At 45.6% G+C, this 16,722-nt stretch overlaps 1 protein-coding gene across 2 annotated transcripts; it reads right to left on the bottom strand.

Moving 5' to 3' along the window:
* Positions 1–3,226: 3,226 nt before the first annotated feature.
* btbd10b (BTB (POZ) domain containing 10b) lies at positions 3,227–16,667 on the bottom strand. 2 transcript variants are annotated; one of them, XM_056278326.1, is made up of 9 exons: positions 16,437–16,667; positions 15,666–15,813; positions 12,043–12,236; positions 11,522–11,837; positions 11,318–11,420; positions 7,956–8,076; positions 6,541–6,738; positions 6,293–6,403; positions 3,227–4,268 (listed from the first exon to the last, which is right to left on the bottom strand). In XM_056278326.1, exons 2-9 carry the CDS (start codon positions 15,764–15,766, stop codon positions 3,937–3,939), a joined length of 1,476 nt encoding a protein of 491 aa, XP_056134301.1. In that variant the 5' UTR covers positions 15,767–15,813; positions 16,437–16,667; the 3' UTR covers positions 3,227–3,936. The 2 variants fall into 2 exon arrangements, with proteins under 2 accessions (XP_056134301.1, XP_056134302.1); XM_056278327.1 differs by lacking the exon at positions 16,437–16,667 and having other exon boundaries at positions 15,679–15,801.
* Between the last annotated feature and the right edge of the window lie 55 nt (positions 16,668–16,722).

Raw genomic sequence — 16,722 nt, 5'->3', positions numbered from 1 at the left:
TTTAAGGTGTTCAGCAGTAATATGATCTAAGCCACTTGCCTTGTTAACGGACAGCTTGTGTATAACTTGGTACACCTCGTGTGACATGATCACCATTGAATCATCACTCTCAGTACTGCCCCCCCTTATACAGATCCCTGTGGACACAATTGAATAAGGTCCTATAATGCTGTTGCCATAACTCAGCAATATTGTCTGTACCGGAGGAGATACCATCAACAGTGCATCGTAGAGATGTTTTACAGTTGGTGAGAGCTCTCACTTCTTTCCAAAAATTAGCAGGATCATTTCCTATATCAACTTCTTAGCCATGGAATCTGCCCTCATGGCTTGCTCATTTTTTACAGATGAAGCGAATGGTGTACTTGTATCTTGCATTGGTGACCTTCTTGTGTTCAAGCTCAGGCCTTTGTCTGGGTCTGCCTGCCATGGCCCATGATTTAAAGGCTTCACGTGCTTCTTCATGATACCCATCTACAATCAAGGTCAAAATTATTAGCCCCCTTTATGAAATTAAACAAAACCCTTAACTTTTCCATGGAAATGACCATAACCAAAAGTGTTTATAGTTTAATTGCTTCCAAAAGAACAAAGACAAAATCTCCACTAAGCTTGGTTAAGATATTTTACTGATGCGCTGAATTGAAACAAGAAAAAACAAAAATGACAAGGCCAAAATGGTTAGCCCTCTGACCATTAATAATCAATAGTGTAACATTTCTGACTCACAACTGACAACAACCTCTTATGGTGGTTGTTAACTAGGTCGGCACATGTCTCTTGAGGGATCTTAGCCCATTCTTCCTTGGCAAATTGTTCCAGCTCACCCAAATTGTGTGGGTTTCCAGCACGGACATCAACCTTGAGCTCACGCCACAGATTCTCAATAGGATTGAGATCTGAGCTCTGAGAGGGCCACTCCAGGACCTTGATTTTGGTGTCCTTCAAAAAGTTTTGGACCAACTTGGATGTATGCTTCAGGTCATTGTCTTGCTGGAAGACCCAGCAGCGACCTAAAGCTAGACTGGCAGCAGATTTCTTTACATTATCCTTCAAAATGTCAACATAATCTTCTTTCTTCATGATCCCATGCACCCCAACAAGGTTCCCTGTGCCTGAAGCAGCAAAACAGCCCCACAGCATTATGCCCCCACCACCATGTTTAACTGTGGCAACTGTGTTTTTAGGGTTGAAGGCCTCTCCTTCCTTCGCCAAACAAAAGCAACATCCATGTGCCCAAACAGCTCAAGTTCAGTCTCGACAGACTTCCAAAACTCATGCCCATGTTTCAAATGTTCACGGGCAAACTTCAGTCTGGCTCTGATGTGCTGCTGTGTGAGCAATGGAGTTTTTCTTGGACGATGACCTCGAAGCCCACCAGGATGAAGAGGCCTCACAACAGTCTTCCTTGAAACATCAAGTCCAGAAGAGGCCAGTTCAGCAACAATCATCTTGGCAGAGATCTGGGGATTGTTGTAGACCTCTGTGACTATTTTCCTCTCCAAAGTTTTTGAAATCTTGCACTTTGGACCAGGCCCAGGTTTGTTTCTAAAACAATTTGTCTCCTTGTGCTTTGCAATGATGCAATGCTCAGCTGTTCTAGACACTGTGAATGCTTGGAAATGGCAGTATAGCCTTCCCCCTTAAGATGAGCATCCGCTACCTTCTTTCTGAGTTCCAGACTGATTTCTTTACTTTTTGGCACGATGAAATTACTTCTTACCAAGAATTTAAGAGTAGTCCCTCTCAGTCAAGTGTTCAAGTGCCACTAGCCCTGTTCACTAGAGTGTAAAGTTCAATGCTCATTGATTGCTCAGGTGTGTTTTAAAAGCAAAAAATCCCATGGGGGCTAATACTTTTGACCGCCTCAATTTTCACTACATTTGGTATAAAACAAACCTGAAGATTTATTTTACATTCCAAAATGTACCAAATAGGGTCCTTAACATTGATGAATGTTTTACTTTGTTAAGTTTTATTAATGGTGCAAACATTGGGCAGAATTTCAGGGGAATGTTCCATAGTTCCTTGGGAGCTAATAATTTTGACCTTAACTGTACATACTTGTTCCAACCCACTAGTGCAGCGACCAGGACACATACCCACATCCGGCTTCCCACCTGCAGACACGCCCAATTGTGTCTGTAGGGACACCCGACCAAGCCGGGGGTAACACGGGGATTCAATCCGGCGATCTCCATGTTGGTAGGCAATGGAATAGACTGCCACACTGCCTATTATATGCACGATTGAGATGGTTTGGACCTGTGTGGAGGAGAGATGCTGGGTATATTGGGAGAAGGATGCTGAATATGGAGCTGCCAGGGAAGAGGAGAAGAGGAAGGCCAAAGAGGAGGTTTATGGAGGTGGTGAGGGAGGACATGCAGGTGGCTGGTGTGACAGAGGAAGATGCAGAGGACAGGAAGAGATGGAAACGGATGATCCACTGTGGCGCCCCCTAACGGGAGCAGCCGGAAGTAGTAGTAGTAGATTATCATTATTATTATTAGTAGCAGTGAGTTGCTGCAGTAACTTGCAGGATTGTCATCATTTGGACCATAAATATTGGTGAGAGCGATGTTATTGAGGCAGTGATAATGGACCTTCCACGTGGTGGCTCGGTTGTATTTTTTGTCCATTCAGATGAACACACCTTTGTCTTGTTTTGTCACTTTGTTTTGACAGGTTGCTGAATAAGTTTGATTAAACTAGGTTTTCAGTTTCTGCTGATCTGAATTTGATGGGCCGGTTTCTCGTAATTGACAAATTCCAGTCTCAAGTTTAGTGAAATGGCTCAATATTTCTTTTGCATAAGAATAAATTCCACTAGTGTTTGAAGATGTGGATTTGAGAGGAGATGTCAGGGGTCAAAGTTTAATGTCAGGATACGGATGTGTGAGACTGGGTGTAAAAAGAGAGACAGATATGTTTGACAGAGACGCTGGGTACCGTCGAAAAGACATGGGAAAATCATTTGATTCGGTTAAAAAGAGGGAAAAATATGCGGCTAAACATTGAATGACAGAAAGTGTTGTAGATGTTTTTTAAGATGGACTCTGTTAGTGGCGCACATCAGTTCATACTGCTAGACCCCCCCCCCCCATAAACCACACCACGTCAGCTGCTGGATGAAATGTGGTATGATTTAAATATAGATTTACAGGTAGGCTAACTATTAACAGGGTTTAGATCAGTGATTAAAAACACACAAGGATTTATGATTTCAACCTCTTTATTTAATGCTTTCAGCTTGTTTTCAGACAATGATTTCAAGCTTTGAACAAAATGATGTCGAGCACGACAGTCTGTGCTCTGCATCTGTCGGCTATGGGAAGAGCGTTACATCACACAACAGACCAGCCGATGAAAACCAACCCCGTCTCAATACCAAAACCACATCGGAGCGAGTTCACCTGGAAATCAAGATGCCCAGTGATGACAGCTACGTTATTTCCTTCATGTCCAGAAGCCATAGTCTGGTGCCATTTCCCAGAAGCACATTCACCGATTCGGCCTCCCAGAATCGAGTCCTAAATGTCCCAAGTGAAATAAAACCCAGGGAGAGAAAAAGACGGTGACACCACAGAAGAGTGCGCAGGCCAAAACACAGCAAAATAAGGTAACAAGAACCACTGAAATAATAATAATAATAATAATAATAATAACAAGTGTGTTTTGTGAATTTAATTCAAACAGAAAAATAAATTCCTTTGGTCAAGTTAAAAAAAGAACGTTCGCCTTTTCGCCAGTCTCATGTCCCTTGTCTACTTTCATTTCTTTTACAGTCAACCAGGTTCTTGAGGCTCTAAGGCTGCAAAGGAGGTGTCAAGGCAATATGGTTATGGTGCCCCCGGTGCTCCACGCTGCAGCATGCTGGAAGTGGGGGACGAGGGGGGGAGAGGAGGGGCAGAGGCATTGAAGGAGACCGCTGTGTCCTCAGAGAGCAGGCGATGGGGCATCGGGGTCGGGCTCATTGTTGTAGTTGTTGCTGTAGTGGTTCCCGCTGGGTGGGTGGTTGGGCAGGATGTCCAGCTCGTCTACCTGTGGACCAGGGTGCATCACCACAAGCTGGTCCTGCGGGATGTCTGCCGCCGCAGCAGCCAGGTTTGTGATGGACTTGGACTTGACGCACTGGAAGTCCACATGGCGGCTCTTGCCCTCCTCCTTCTCCCACGACATGCGGATGAAGGGCCTCTGGACGTAGTTATAAATGACCTCTGGACGACCTCCTGGACGCTTTTTAACTTTCTCTTTGTAGGTGGGGTAGCCTGCCGACAGCACAGAAAGGAAACTTTCAGTATATTGAGGTTAACATATTTTGCTGCTTTTAAATACACTGAGTAAAAGATTAAACCCAACACTTGTTTTTACCCCCATTTTTCATGAGTTGAGGTAAATGATCCCAGATTGTTTATATGTGCCTCTACAAGCTTCTCAGATTCTGCACACAACTTCACATACATTTCATCACATGTCAGCTGTTGCCAACATGATCCATTTGACAGGTGTGACATCAACATGCTGATTAAACAGCATGACCACACAGGTGGTGGTTATGATGGGGAGACTAAAATGTTCAGTTTTTGCTGCACAACATCATGCCAGAGGAGCCACAAATGTTGAGAGTCCAACTGGCTGATTGCAGGAATGTCCACTAGAGCTTGTTGCCAGAATACTGAATGTACATTTCTCTACCGCAAGCCGCCTCCAGAGTCGTTTCAAAGGTTTTGACAGTACGGTTAACCGGTTTCGCAAATGTAGACCACATGTGGCCACACCAGCCCAGGACCGTGACATCCAGCTTCTGCACCTGCGGGATGGTCTGAGCCCAGCCACACAGACAGCTGATGAAACAGTTGGTTTGCACAACTGGAGAATTTCTGATCAAACTGTCAGACTGTCTCAGGGAGGTTCTTCTGCTCGATGTCCTTACCAGGGTCTACTCTGAATGCCATATGGCACCTTAACTGCACCAAGTGGGCAAATGTTCACCGGCAATGGCCCCTGGCATGCTGGAGAAGGCTCCTCTTCAGCAATGAATGCTGGTTTCAGCCAATGTTGTTGAAAGAGTGGCCCATGGAGGTGGTGGGGTTTTGGTATGAGCAGGCATATTGTGAGGACAAAGAATGCAGAGGTTATTTGTCAACGGTGACTTGGATCCACAGTTACCGGGATGAGAGCCTGAGGCCTAAGGCTGTGCCATTCATCTGCCACCATTAACTCATGGTTCCTCATGATAATGCACGGCCACACGTTGCAAGGTCATGTACTGAATATCCGGCAGCCAAAAATGTCCCAGTTCTCACATGTCCTGCATCCTCACCAGACATGTCACCCAGTGAGCATGCTTGGGATGTTCTGGACAGCTGCATATTACAGCATGTAGCAGTTCTGGCCAATATCAAACAACTTGGCACAGCCATTGAGGAGGAGTGGGATGACATCCCAAAAGCCACACTAAACAACCTGATCAACCCCATGTGAAGAAGACGTTTTGCTGTATAAGGCAAATGGTGTCCCAACAGACACTGACTCGTAATTCTGTTCCAGGACCCCACCTTTTGTTTTGGGGGGTATCTGTGACCAACCAAGGTATATTTGTAGCCAAAATGATAAGAAATCAATGACAAGTGCCTAATAAATCATTTTCAGCTGATGTGTTTCCATTTGACATTTGGTTCCATAAAATCCTAAATAATCGATTGTTGTGTTTAAATTTTTGCTGCAGACAAATTTGTTTACTGGTTACAGGAAAAACTCCTACAGCAAGGCCACGTACAGCACTCTTCTCTCTTATTCTTATTTGAACGTTCGCAGACTGTAAAGATGGTTTGGCTGGGAGAGCTTGGTCTGCTTCGTCCGGTGGGCCCGGGGACCACAGCCCCTGCCTGGAGCTGCGCCCAAAACGCAGAGGGCGGTCTGACAGGATGTGGAAGCGGGTCGGGCTATGCTAACTGCTAGCCCATGCAGACCAGTGGTTCTGACAGTCACCCTGGCTGGCGTTCGTTCCCTTGGACATTGATTTTTTTGTTTAGTTTGGATATGTGTGTTAGTTTGGGTATGTGTGTTCTTGTAGTTTTTGGATGTGTTGTTGTCTTTGTGTTGTACTGCTGTGGGCTGAGGGAAACGGCATTTCATTTCATGTACGCGAGTGCATGAAGTGAAATGACAAAGTGTTCCAGATCCCTGATTAACACAAGTTAGCTCCTCCTCTTAAGTACTAAACAGAGCGGTGCTGTTTAGAGACAACAAAAATACATTAAAAGCTTTATTATTTAACAATACAACTCACCTTCAATACCCAGTCTTATTTTCTTCAGTCCCCTTTCTTTTAAAACCGATTTGGCAACATCTCTGTTCTCTATGTACTTGAAAAACCTGTACAGTTTTGTGCTGTATATGACTGCAAAAAGAAGAGCAAAGAAAAGATTGCAACATGACAGATATCACCGTTCACCATCACGTATCGGTCTTGTCTTTGTCGAACTAGATCTGCCACGTGGGCGTCTCTGGAATGTTATAAACAACATTCATTCTTACTCTGCGAGTACTCCTCTCCCATCTGGGGTGGATACTCCTCATCCCAGTCCACCACATCATCATCCGTCAGCACGACGATGTGACACTCCCTCTCTCCGCTCTGGGCGCTTGCCACCATGAGAGGCAGAACCATCTCCTCCAGGTAAAACTCAAACTGCCGCCGGGCACCGTCATTGGATAGTTCGTGCATCAGGGCACCTGTGGAGGTCATGAAGTAGGTTAGGGTAGCACCTCATGGACGAAACGGCAGAAAGTAATGCAGACCTTATATATTCAAACTAAATAAATGGCAAACAAATCCGTATTAGGAAGGGTGATTAATTTTCCTGCTAATATGGCAGATTATTACCAACACCATTTACTGTCTGTCACAGTCACCTGATCAACTGCTTGGCCTGTTTGATGACAACATGGGCTAACTGTCAAGATACTAGTTGTTAGCATCAAAATCGAACACTTACTTGCAGAACAGAATTATACTGTCAACTTCTGCAAGTATATATCAGTAATATGTTGACCAGCTGCACATATCAGCATATTAATATTAATGCAGATTTCCGGCATGCCTAAAGTAATATCATCAAGTTTTGGCTATTTTAACTTTGGATTTGAAATGACTATATGCAATGTAATGTAATATATAATGACTATATGGCTAAAGGGGCTAGGGTGACTTGACTTGAACCAGTTCTATTCTGCTGTTTAAGTAACTTAACTTGCTGAGGCATTAAAGTCACTCACTCCCTACAACTGCTGCATTTCTCAGGTGACTTTTCAGCTCCTTAAGAGCAGAGCAGGAAAAACACCTCCTCTCCTCTCCTATCAGACACTGTGTGTAACAGCTGGATGCTAACAGGGAAGGTACATCTGTTGTGCATGCACTGTGCACGGAGAACACAGAATATTATGAGCAGCATCTGAGTCAAAAGGGGGTCATCTGCATGTGAGAGAAGACCAAAAGATACACAGTTTTCTTGTTTTTGTGTTGTGTAAGATCATATGAAAACTGTGAAAAATGTATACTAACGCCACCTTTCATTGCACCCCTGGTTTGCTCCTTTGTTTTGACTATTGCCTAAATGTTTAACTTACTTTACACAAGTAACTCTGCTGAACACAGTATTTTGTTAGGGTTAGGGCATCAAAATCAAACAACAATTCTCCTGAACAATCAGGGTGACCAAAAAAAAAAGAGAAAAGGTTTGGAAATCACACTGCTACACAAGTTAAGCAAGTCCTCTTCATGAGGTTCACAAAACTCTGCAAGAGCCCTTATCCCCGCTCACCAGCAAACTAGTTTTTCCAAAACAGAACCTTTAATACCTATATGAGGACCAGATCATTTTGTCTGTTTTATAAGTGGCAGTAAAAATCCACACACGAGGATGTTACAATGCCTCTGAGGCGATACTCACTTAGGTCTCTGCACTTGATGGTGCTGTAGTCAAAGGAGATACACAGATAGTCACATGCTTCCCGCAACTCAGGAATAGAGATTCCATCAGGGCAACGTATGATACCCGATTTGTAGTAATCCTGCGAATAAGACAGAGAGAAATCCCAAAAGGGACAGAGATGTTAGTTTCATGTAGCAGACCCTTTTATCCAAAGTGACGTACATCTGAGTTAATATAACACAAGCGAGGATCCAGTCAGGAGTCGACAACGCAAGTCAGTGCCAAAAAACCAGGTTCAAGTCCAATAGGACACAGGTGTCAACAGGCAGTGCACAAAGGCAATGCATAGGGGTGCGCAGAAGGTTTTTTTTTTCTTTTTATATTAACACCATCAGGTGTGGAGGTGTTAGAGAAAGAACTGGGTCTTTAGCTTCTTCTTAAAGATGGAGAGGGACTCAGCGGATCGAATGGAGTTTGGTAAGTTGTTCCACCACCGGGGAAGTACAGAAGAGAAGAGTCTGGCTAGTGACTTAGGGCCCCGTTGTGGTGGACGTGCCAGATGCCTTTAATTGGCAGAGCATGGTGAGCGGGACTGAGTGTAGACCTGAATGAGGGAGTTCAGGTAGGCGAGAGAAGTTTTAGTTGCTGTTTTGTAAGCGAGCGTTAAGGTTTTGAATTTGATGTGGGCAGCTACTGGGAGCCAGTGGAGGGATATGAACAACGGAGTGACATGTGCTATTTTGGGTTGGTTGAAGACCAGGCGCACTGCCGCGTTCTGGATCATTTGCAGAGGTTGGGAAGTGCATGCTGGGAGACCTACCAGTAAGGAGTTGCAGTAGTCAATATGTGATATTACAAGAGCCTGTACCCTTACAGAGGTATAAAGTTGATCAGCCACAGCATGAAGATTTGGGAAAGAGTAATAGAAGCTAGGTTAAGAGGAGAGGTGATGATCAGCGAGCAGCAGTTTGGGTTCATGCCACGAAAGAGCACCAGATGTGATGTTTGCTTTGAGAATGTTGATTGAGAAGTATAGAGAAGGCCAGAAAGAGTTGCATTGTGTCTTTGTAGATTTAGAGAGAGCTTATGACAGAGTGCCGAGAGAGGAGGTGTGGTATTGTATGAGGAAGTCAGGAGTTGCAGAGAAGTATGTAGGAGTGGTGCAGGATATGTATGAGGGAAGTGTGACAATGGTGAGGTGTGTGGTTGGAATGACAGATGGGTTCAAGGTGGAGGTGGGATTACATCAAGGATCGGCTCTGAGCCCTTTCTTGTTTGCAATGGTGATGGACAGGTTGACGGACAAGATCAGGCAGGAGTCTCCATGGACGATGATGTTCACGGATGACATTGTGATCTGTAGCGACAGTAGAGTGCAGGTTGAGGAGAGCCTGGAGAGGTGGAGGTATGCACTGGAGAGAAGAGGAATGAAAGTCAGTAGGAGCAAGACGGAATACCTATGCGTGAATGAGAGAGAGGACAGTGGAATGGTCAGGATGAAAGGAGTGGAGGTGACAAAGGCATTTGAGTTTAAATACTTGGGGTCAACTGTCCAAAGTAACGGGGAGTGCAGTAGAGAGGTGAAGAAGAGAGTGCAGGCAGAGTGGAGTGGGTGGAGAAGTGTGTCAGGAGTGATGTGTGACAGAAGGGTACCAGCAAGAGTTAAAGGGAAAGTTTACAAGATGGTAGTGAGACCAGCTATGTTATATGGTTTGGAGACAGTGGTACTGACGAAAAGACAGGAGGCGGAGCTGGAGGTGGCAGAGTTGAAGATGATAAGATTTTCATTGGGAGTGATGAAGGAGGACAGGATTAGGAACGAGTATATTAGAGGGACAGCTCAGGTTGGACGGTTTGGAGACAAAGCAAGAGAGACAAGATTGAGATGGCTTGGACATGTGTGGAGGAGAGATGCTGAGTATATTGGGAGAAGGATGCTGAATATGGAGCTGCCAGGGAAGAGGAGAAGAGGAAGGCCAAAGAGGAGGTTTATGGATGTGGTGAGGGAAGACATGCAGGTGGCTGGTGTGACAGAGGAAGACGCAGAAGACAGGAAGAAATGGAAACGGATGATCCGCTGTGGCGCCCCCTAACGGGAGCAGCCGAAAGTAGTAGTAGTAGTAGACAAGAGCCTGTACCAGGAGTTGTGCTGCATGCTCAGACAGGTAGGGTCTCATTTTCCTGATGTTGTACGGGGCAAATTGGCACAACCAAGCAATAGAGGCCACATGAACCTTAAAAGATTAGTTGGTCACAATCACGACACCCAGGTTTCGGACAGACTTTGTGGGCATGAGTTGGGTTGATCCAAACTGGCTATTGATCTGTTGTTGTAAGGATGGATTGGTTGGGATGACAAGGAGCTCAGTCTCAAGATAGGTTCAGGTGGCGTTCTTTCATCCATGCAGCGATATCAGCAAGGCATGACAATATCCGTGCCGAGACTCGCCGAGACGACAGGAATGCAAGAACTACTGCGTGCATGCCAATTGTTCTTGATGGCATGGTGCGTAATGTAGGGGAAGGAAAGGCGCTTAAATGGAGTGCCAGCAGCAGGTATTCCATTGAATCCCTACCAGCTGATGATCAAACCATGATAGATAGTGTGGCAAAAGTTGTTCTAAAGCTCCTTGCTGAGGATGTGTTGTCTCAATACAATAACTTCCTCACTTGGATTCAGCCGTGCAAAGCCATGTAAGAAGGAAAGAAAGAAAGCCATTTTATTTTGTCATTGTATTCTTACAACGAATTTGTTCTCTGCATGTAACCCATCCTATTGTATAGGAGCAGTGAGCAGCTGCAGCGCCCGGGGACCAACTCCAGTTCTTCTTTCCATTGCCTTGGTCAGGGACAAACACAGGAAGCAGTATTAACCCTAACATGCAGTTCTTTTTGGTGGTGGGAGGAAACCGGAACACCCGGAGGAAACCCACGCAGACACGGGGAGAACATGCAAACTCCACACAGAAAGGACCTAGGATAGCCTGGGGTTCGAACCCAGGACCTTCTTGCTGTGAGGCAACAGTGCTAATCACTGAGCCACAGTGCTGCCACATGTAAAATATGTTTCACAAGTCTTCAATTGCCGTGCAGTTGGTACATGTAGTACTTTGTTAACTTTCCACACTAGCCATCCATTCAGGTAGACACAAAGGGCATGTGCCATTTCATCTGCCAAAATTAAACAAAATGGAACCCACACAAACAGCACCGTGCTGGCTGAATTTTGAAGTGCACCCACTTTTTCCACTCATGACATCAGAAGAGAAACCAACACCTCCTCCCTTTATGCAACGGTCTGACTGTTGAAAATCTTTTCCTTTAAGTTACATTAGGAATCTAGAAATGAAAATCCTAGTGGAAACCGTTTTTGGACTGACCAGAATGGCTCGGAACACTGTGGAGCTGATTCCTTCGGCAACCTCATACTCCCCCTTCTCATTGGGCCGTGTGAAGTTATGCTCCCTTCCAGATCCAAACATCCTGAAAGAAAGCAGATTTGGTTTACTGTGACAGGTAGCATATCCAGCTACGCTGATCTCACTGCAATGAGCGAATGGTAGTATTCAGAGGTAGTGCTCTACCTGCCCAGCATGGTGTTGGGTTGTGCAGTGAAGATGGAAGGATCTACTACAAATCGTGTGTTGTCAACAATGAGCGTGACCCTCTCTGAGGTCCTGATGCCTCGCGTTCCCACTGCACTGCTCCCTCCTCCTTCCTTGGCATTCTCATAGACAAAAACCATTTCTCCGACTCCCATACTTTTGAAGGTGCCTTCTGTGCTGGAAAGGCTGCTGTTGCGACTACTGACCACCCCGCTGCTACTGGAGCCACTGGGGGAGATCCTCTGAGGCCGGGGGCTACTGGGTCTGGATGATGAGCCCCCATCCCGCTCACGGTCTGGACACAAGTCAAACGATCAAAAATAGACAGTTTTCTTCAACAAGTAAAGACAGACTCCAAAGGTTAAAGTTAGTATCACATTATATTATTTAATTTACTTAATAAGGTATGTAACAAAAGAAAATAAAAAAAAGTTACACAACATGTGTCAAGACATGGTCCAACGATCATTTCGGAACATCACTTTGAGATGTTCACTCACCGCTGTTGTGTTGGCGGGTGGGTGAGGTGACATTCCGGATACAGGGGGTGAGCTGTCCTTCTCTCTCATGTGAGGAATCCCGTGAGCGGTCACTTGAGCGTCGGCGGTCCCTTGAGCGGTCACATCCCCCGCTGGCACTGTGCAGGCTCATCTTCTCCTGGTCTGCCTCCACTCGAGATACACGCACCTGAGTGCTGCGGTTTAGATGGAAAACAGTACAAAACATGGCAGAATTAATGCACTTCCTATTTCCTCCTCAGTGTCCCAAGGTTCTAATAGAGATCTTGCTCTGTGAAGCCAGCATAACAGTGAAATACATCCTTAACTTGGTGAAGAAAAGTGAGCTGTAAACCCTTAAACACAGCAAAGTTGCATAACGACTGACCAATGTTAGCAATGATTGGTTTCGTATGCAAATAGGCATGACCACCAACTAGCATTTCAATGGCCATGTGTACTATTCACAGAGGATCTGGGAATGTTTGCAATCACATCATTGTAAAATGGTGACAGATGTACACTTAGCGCCCCCCCCCCCAAGTCAGGGATGGTCGTTCACTCTTAACATAGATGGCCTCTTTGACTCCCCGTTCAAACCAGCGTTCCTCTCCATCAAGGATGTGCACATCCGCATCCTTGAAAGAGTGGCCACTGGTCTGTAGCTGGTGTAGACTGTGGAGTCCTGGTCTGTAGATGGTGTGGACTGTGGAGTCTTGGCCTGATGTGTTAGCTCTCCTGTGTTGTCCCATTCTCTTGGCCAGCGTCTGTTTAGTTTCCCCCGTGTACAAGTCCCGGCAATCAACAGCGTACACTATATTGCTCTGTTTGTGCCGGGGGACCCGATCCTTGGGGTGGACCAACTTCTGGCGCAGCCTGTTTTGGGGTTTGAAAGCAACTGAGACGCGGTGTTTGGAAAATACACATCATAACTTTTCAGACACTCCTGCCACATATGGAATCACCACTGGTTTACGCTTAGGCAGCTGTTGTCCTTTTCTTCGATCGGCTGGTGCACTGTTTGGACGTCTTCTTGGCTTGGACAAATGCCCAGTTAGGATAAGCATACTTAACCAGGGCCTGTTTAATGTGGGATTTCTCCCCTTCCCCGGCTGCTGTGTCGGTGGGGATGTTGTCAGCTTGGTGGTACAGCATCCTGATGACTCCTAGTTTGTGCTCCAGTGGATGATGAGTCAAACCTTAAGTACTGATCAGTATGTGTTGGTTTACGGTAAATGTCAACAATCAATCAATTGCAACTGGTGATGGGGGACATTTGATAGTTGAAAGTTCACAGCACAGACAAGTCAAGTTAATTTTATCTGTATAGCCCAATATCACAAATTACAAATGTAGACATAAAATACATTCAAATACATACATCACTGCCCCTCATTTCCCACCCTCCTTACGTCCTGAGTCGAGGAGATTCACTGATAGAGGGATTAGAATTTCTATACCTGTTCAGGTATCCGTTTCTGTGTTTAATTGGAACCCTGTAGCATCTACCTGATGGGAATAGTTCATATTCTGGATACAGGACATGAGAGGGGACATATGATGGTCTAATCAGGGAAATGTGCAACTTTCAGAAACCAACATTCTGAAGTCAATACCCACTTTTCACAGATTGGCCAGGTGTGCGTACTAGTGAAAATGGGCGGGGCTTCAAGTGGTCTGCAAATTCTATTCTGTTTATTCCTTCACAAAAATACTTTTACCACTGCTCTTAGCTACACAGCTAGGATGGGTTAAAGGCAGAGAGTGAATTTCATTGTATGTATGTACAAATAAAGTGTATTCTATTCATATTGACTGCTCCACCGCTAACCATAAACTGTCAAGAAAAACTCCTGGGTTTTCATCTATAAAAATGTGAAGATCCTGTTCAGATAGATTTAGAAAATAATTGTCTACTAAACCCTGCCATATACGTTCATTATCTTGCAGTACCCAAGGCTTGGATAAATCATCAGCGTTAAACAGAAAGAAGTCAACTTTCTGTTGATTCATAAAAAGTATGAATGACTTTGCTGCCCAACATGATCAGATGAACTGTCTTACAAACTAGTTTGTCTGAAGCATGTGGAGACCTTAAGGCAAATGGCATCACTGAGCTGTGTTGTGTTACCTTATGTCTACCATTACATAATATAATCACCCCCCCCCATTATGTAGTATATTTTGATCTATGTGTTATGAAACTGTGGACTTTTTCTGTTATTTCATTTGGTACTTTCTTGCATTACTAATCAAAAGTAAAGCTGTATCAACAATTCAAAAATCAACCCTCTGTGTCAAGAGCTTGACAACTGTACTAACGAGTACTAGCCACAATTGACTGGCTAGTGCTTGTTGCCTTCGTTGGTTGGTCAGTGTTTGGTTGCATGAGGAGTGAGATTGATTAGGGTTAGGCTAAGACTATCAGGGTGAGCCAATCGGAGGCACAGTAGAGTGGCTCATGCCTTTGCCATCCTTGAAAAAAACATTATTTGTGGGAGATCGTATCCACTCAACCCAAGTTATATAGTGCATGAACAGGCGTTCAGGGCAGAGTGGGAATGACAGAGGCACCATTCTCCCTACTACAAGTCAGTGTACCATCAAAGTGATTTTGAAGCTGTTATTTTAAGGTAAAAAAAAGTTACATAATTTTGCTTTAAACTTAAATGGATCCCAGGAATTTGGAGCGGTTAAACACCAATGTAATTACCAGTATCACCATAGGCATCAGTAAATAAACGAAGAAAAGATGTCTTTGGGATTGTTGCTTTAAGAACTAGTGATTGTGATTCAATCAGCGCCAAGAAAATACCAAAAATCAACACCCCTCTCTATTCAAAGGGATGTAAACAAAAAGGCTTAGAGCCTAAGAATCTGATAAAATCAACAGCTTTGGGTTCACAATTTGCTGCAGACTCCCAAGATCATGGCACGTCCATTTCTTAACAAAACACATAAATTACTGAGTGGTTTAATGAAGGGGCCAGGCACAAATGCACTGTAGTTCTTTGAACAGGCATTTCTGCTATATGGCTGAAACAAAAACTACAATGGCTTTTTCAAACTACCTCTTGACATCGCACTCAAGGTCATGCTCAACTAACATGTAGCACTCTAAATATTGCGAGTCCACTCAAATCTTCCAGATGATACAGCAAAACCCTAAATGACCACCAAAGAAAAAAGAAATCAGTCAGGTCACAGCTAACATGTCCCCAAAGAAGTGATGACGATGCCGTTCATCCTTTTGCTATATGACCAGATATTTAAATGCTTCAACATATGTATCCTGCATTATTTTCTGTACCTTGTGTAATATTTTAAGTGCCTCATAGAGTGATAAGAGTGGTTATTGTAAATCGGTCACTGCTTATCTATTCTGCCGCCTCAGCAACTATTGCATGCCTATCCATCCGGGAAGAGGGATCTGTCCTCTGATGCACCTCCTGGTATTACTCCCATTCCCTCTAATTCAAGGGTTTGAGGGGGTCCCGTTCTTTGGCACCTATTCTATTGCACCTGAAGAACATAATGCTATTGCAAAGCCCTCTTGGAACCAAACTGTGATTGAGGGTTGTACAAATAAATAGTACTTGCTCTTATCAGATATGGAGCTAACTCACCTTGAGTGCTTACAGAGTTTGCGAGGCCGGCTGGTTGTCTTCCGTTCCCAGTTCTCAGTGTCACTGGAGTTGCTGTCATATGACTGCAGACGTGCTGCCATCACCCGTACAAAGGGGAGTCCAGTCTGGATCTTTCACCGTTCATAATCTGGTTAAAGGCACAAATCAACAAGTCAACAGGTCAAGCCCCTCACCAAGCACAGGCCATGTGTCCAGCCAGTCTCCGCTACCACACGGTGATGAGGGATTTACAGGCAAGCCGAGAACCGGAAGACATTACAGGCAGGTTATGGAAAGCTGCCATGAACTACACGCAGTGGGACAAACCACAGGTCAGACCTGCTGCTCCCACACGCCGCCTCGCCTTCAGCACCGAGCACGGTGGCGGCGCGCTGCTCCGCCTGTTCATTAAATAAAGTTGGACCGAACAGTTTGTCTTCAACTAAACGCTGTCAGCTAACCGGTTATCCGCGTCGGACTCCGGCCGTCACCAGCAACCTCCCCTGAGCCCGTTTCCAGTCCGGAGCGACGACCCGCCGCTCGCCCGGCGCTCGCTAGCGTACCCGACGCCGCGGAGCACACCTGCTAGCTCTTCCTGCTGCTGCTGCTGCTAGCCACCCTAGCCTAGCTACCGTTACCCACCGACGCAGTTTGGCTAGCGCGGCTAAAGGCGTTATAGGCGCTAACGTTAGCCAGCTAAGCTAACGTTAGCTTGACAAATTCTTGACACTAAAGAAGCCCCTCCCGGAACACTCCGGGCTCGTGCCGTACCGTAGAAGTTGCCAGAAGGGGAGTTTGGGGTTCGGGGTTCTGGGTGAAGTACCGTGTCTACAACACAGCCGAGCCGAACGTATTCAGACGCGTCTAGAAGACAGCTGAGCGGCCGGTACCGGGGCGGCGTGCGGACCGGACCCAAGCTAGCGTGGTTCAAAACAGGCAGTGAGCAGGGTTGCCAGATAGCGCGGCAGAAAGCAGCGGCCCGGACCGTCACGCGAGCCCCAGCCCCGCCCAGTCAGGCAGCCCCGCCCTCCGCCCTCGCCCCGCCCCGCCCCCGCCC

Source organism: Lampris incognitus, chromosome 4 (assembly GCF_029633865.1).
Source record: "Lampris incognitus isolate fLamInc1 chromosome 4, fLamInc1.hap2, whole genome shotgun sequence".
NCBI lineage: Eukaryota > Metazoa > Chordata > Actinopteri > Lampriformes > Lampridae > Lampris > Lampris incognitus.
The sequence above is the reverse complement of the archived record's forward strand: the minus strand, read 5'-3'. Positions and strand labels throughout refer to the sequence as shown.

Bases quoted from the DNA above. Each gene is read 5' to 3' on its own strand.
- btbd10b (XM_056278326.1), bottom strand. From the start codon at position 15,766: ATGGCAGCACGTCTGCAGTCATATGACAGCAACTCCAGTGACACTGAG. The intron at 12,237-15,665 runs GTGAGTTAGCTC...TCTAAACCGCAG, and splicing joins AAACTCTGTAAGCACTCAAG to CACTCAGGTGCGTGTATCTC. The intron at 11,421-11,521 runs GTAGAGCACTAC...GCTTTCTTTCAG, and splicing joins CCCAACACCATGCTGGGCAG to GATGTTTGGATCTGGAAGGG.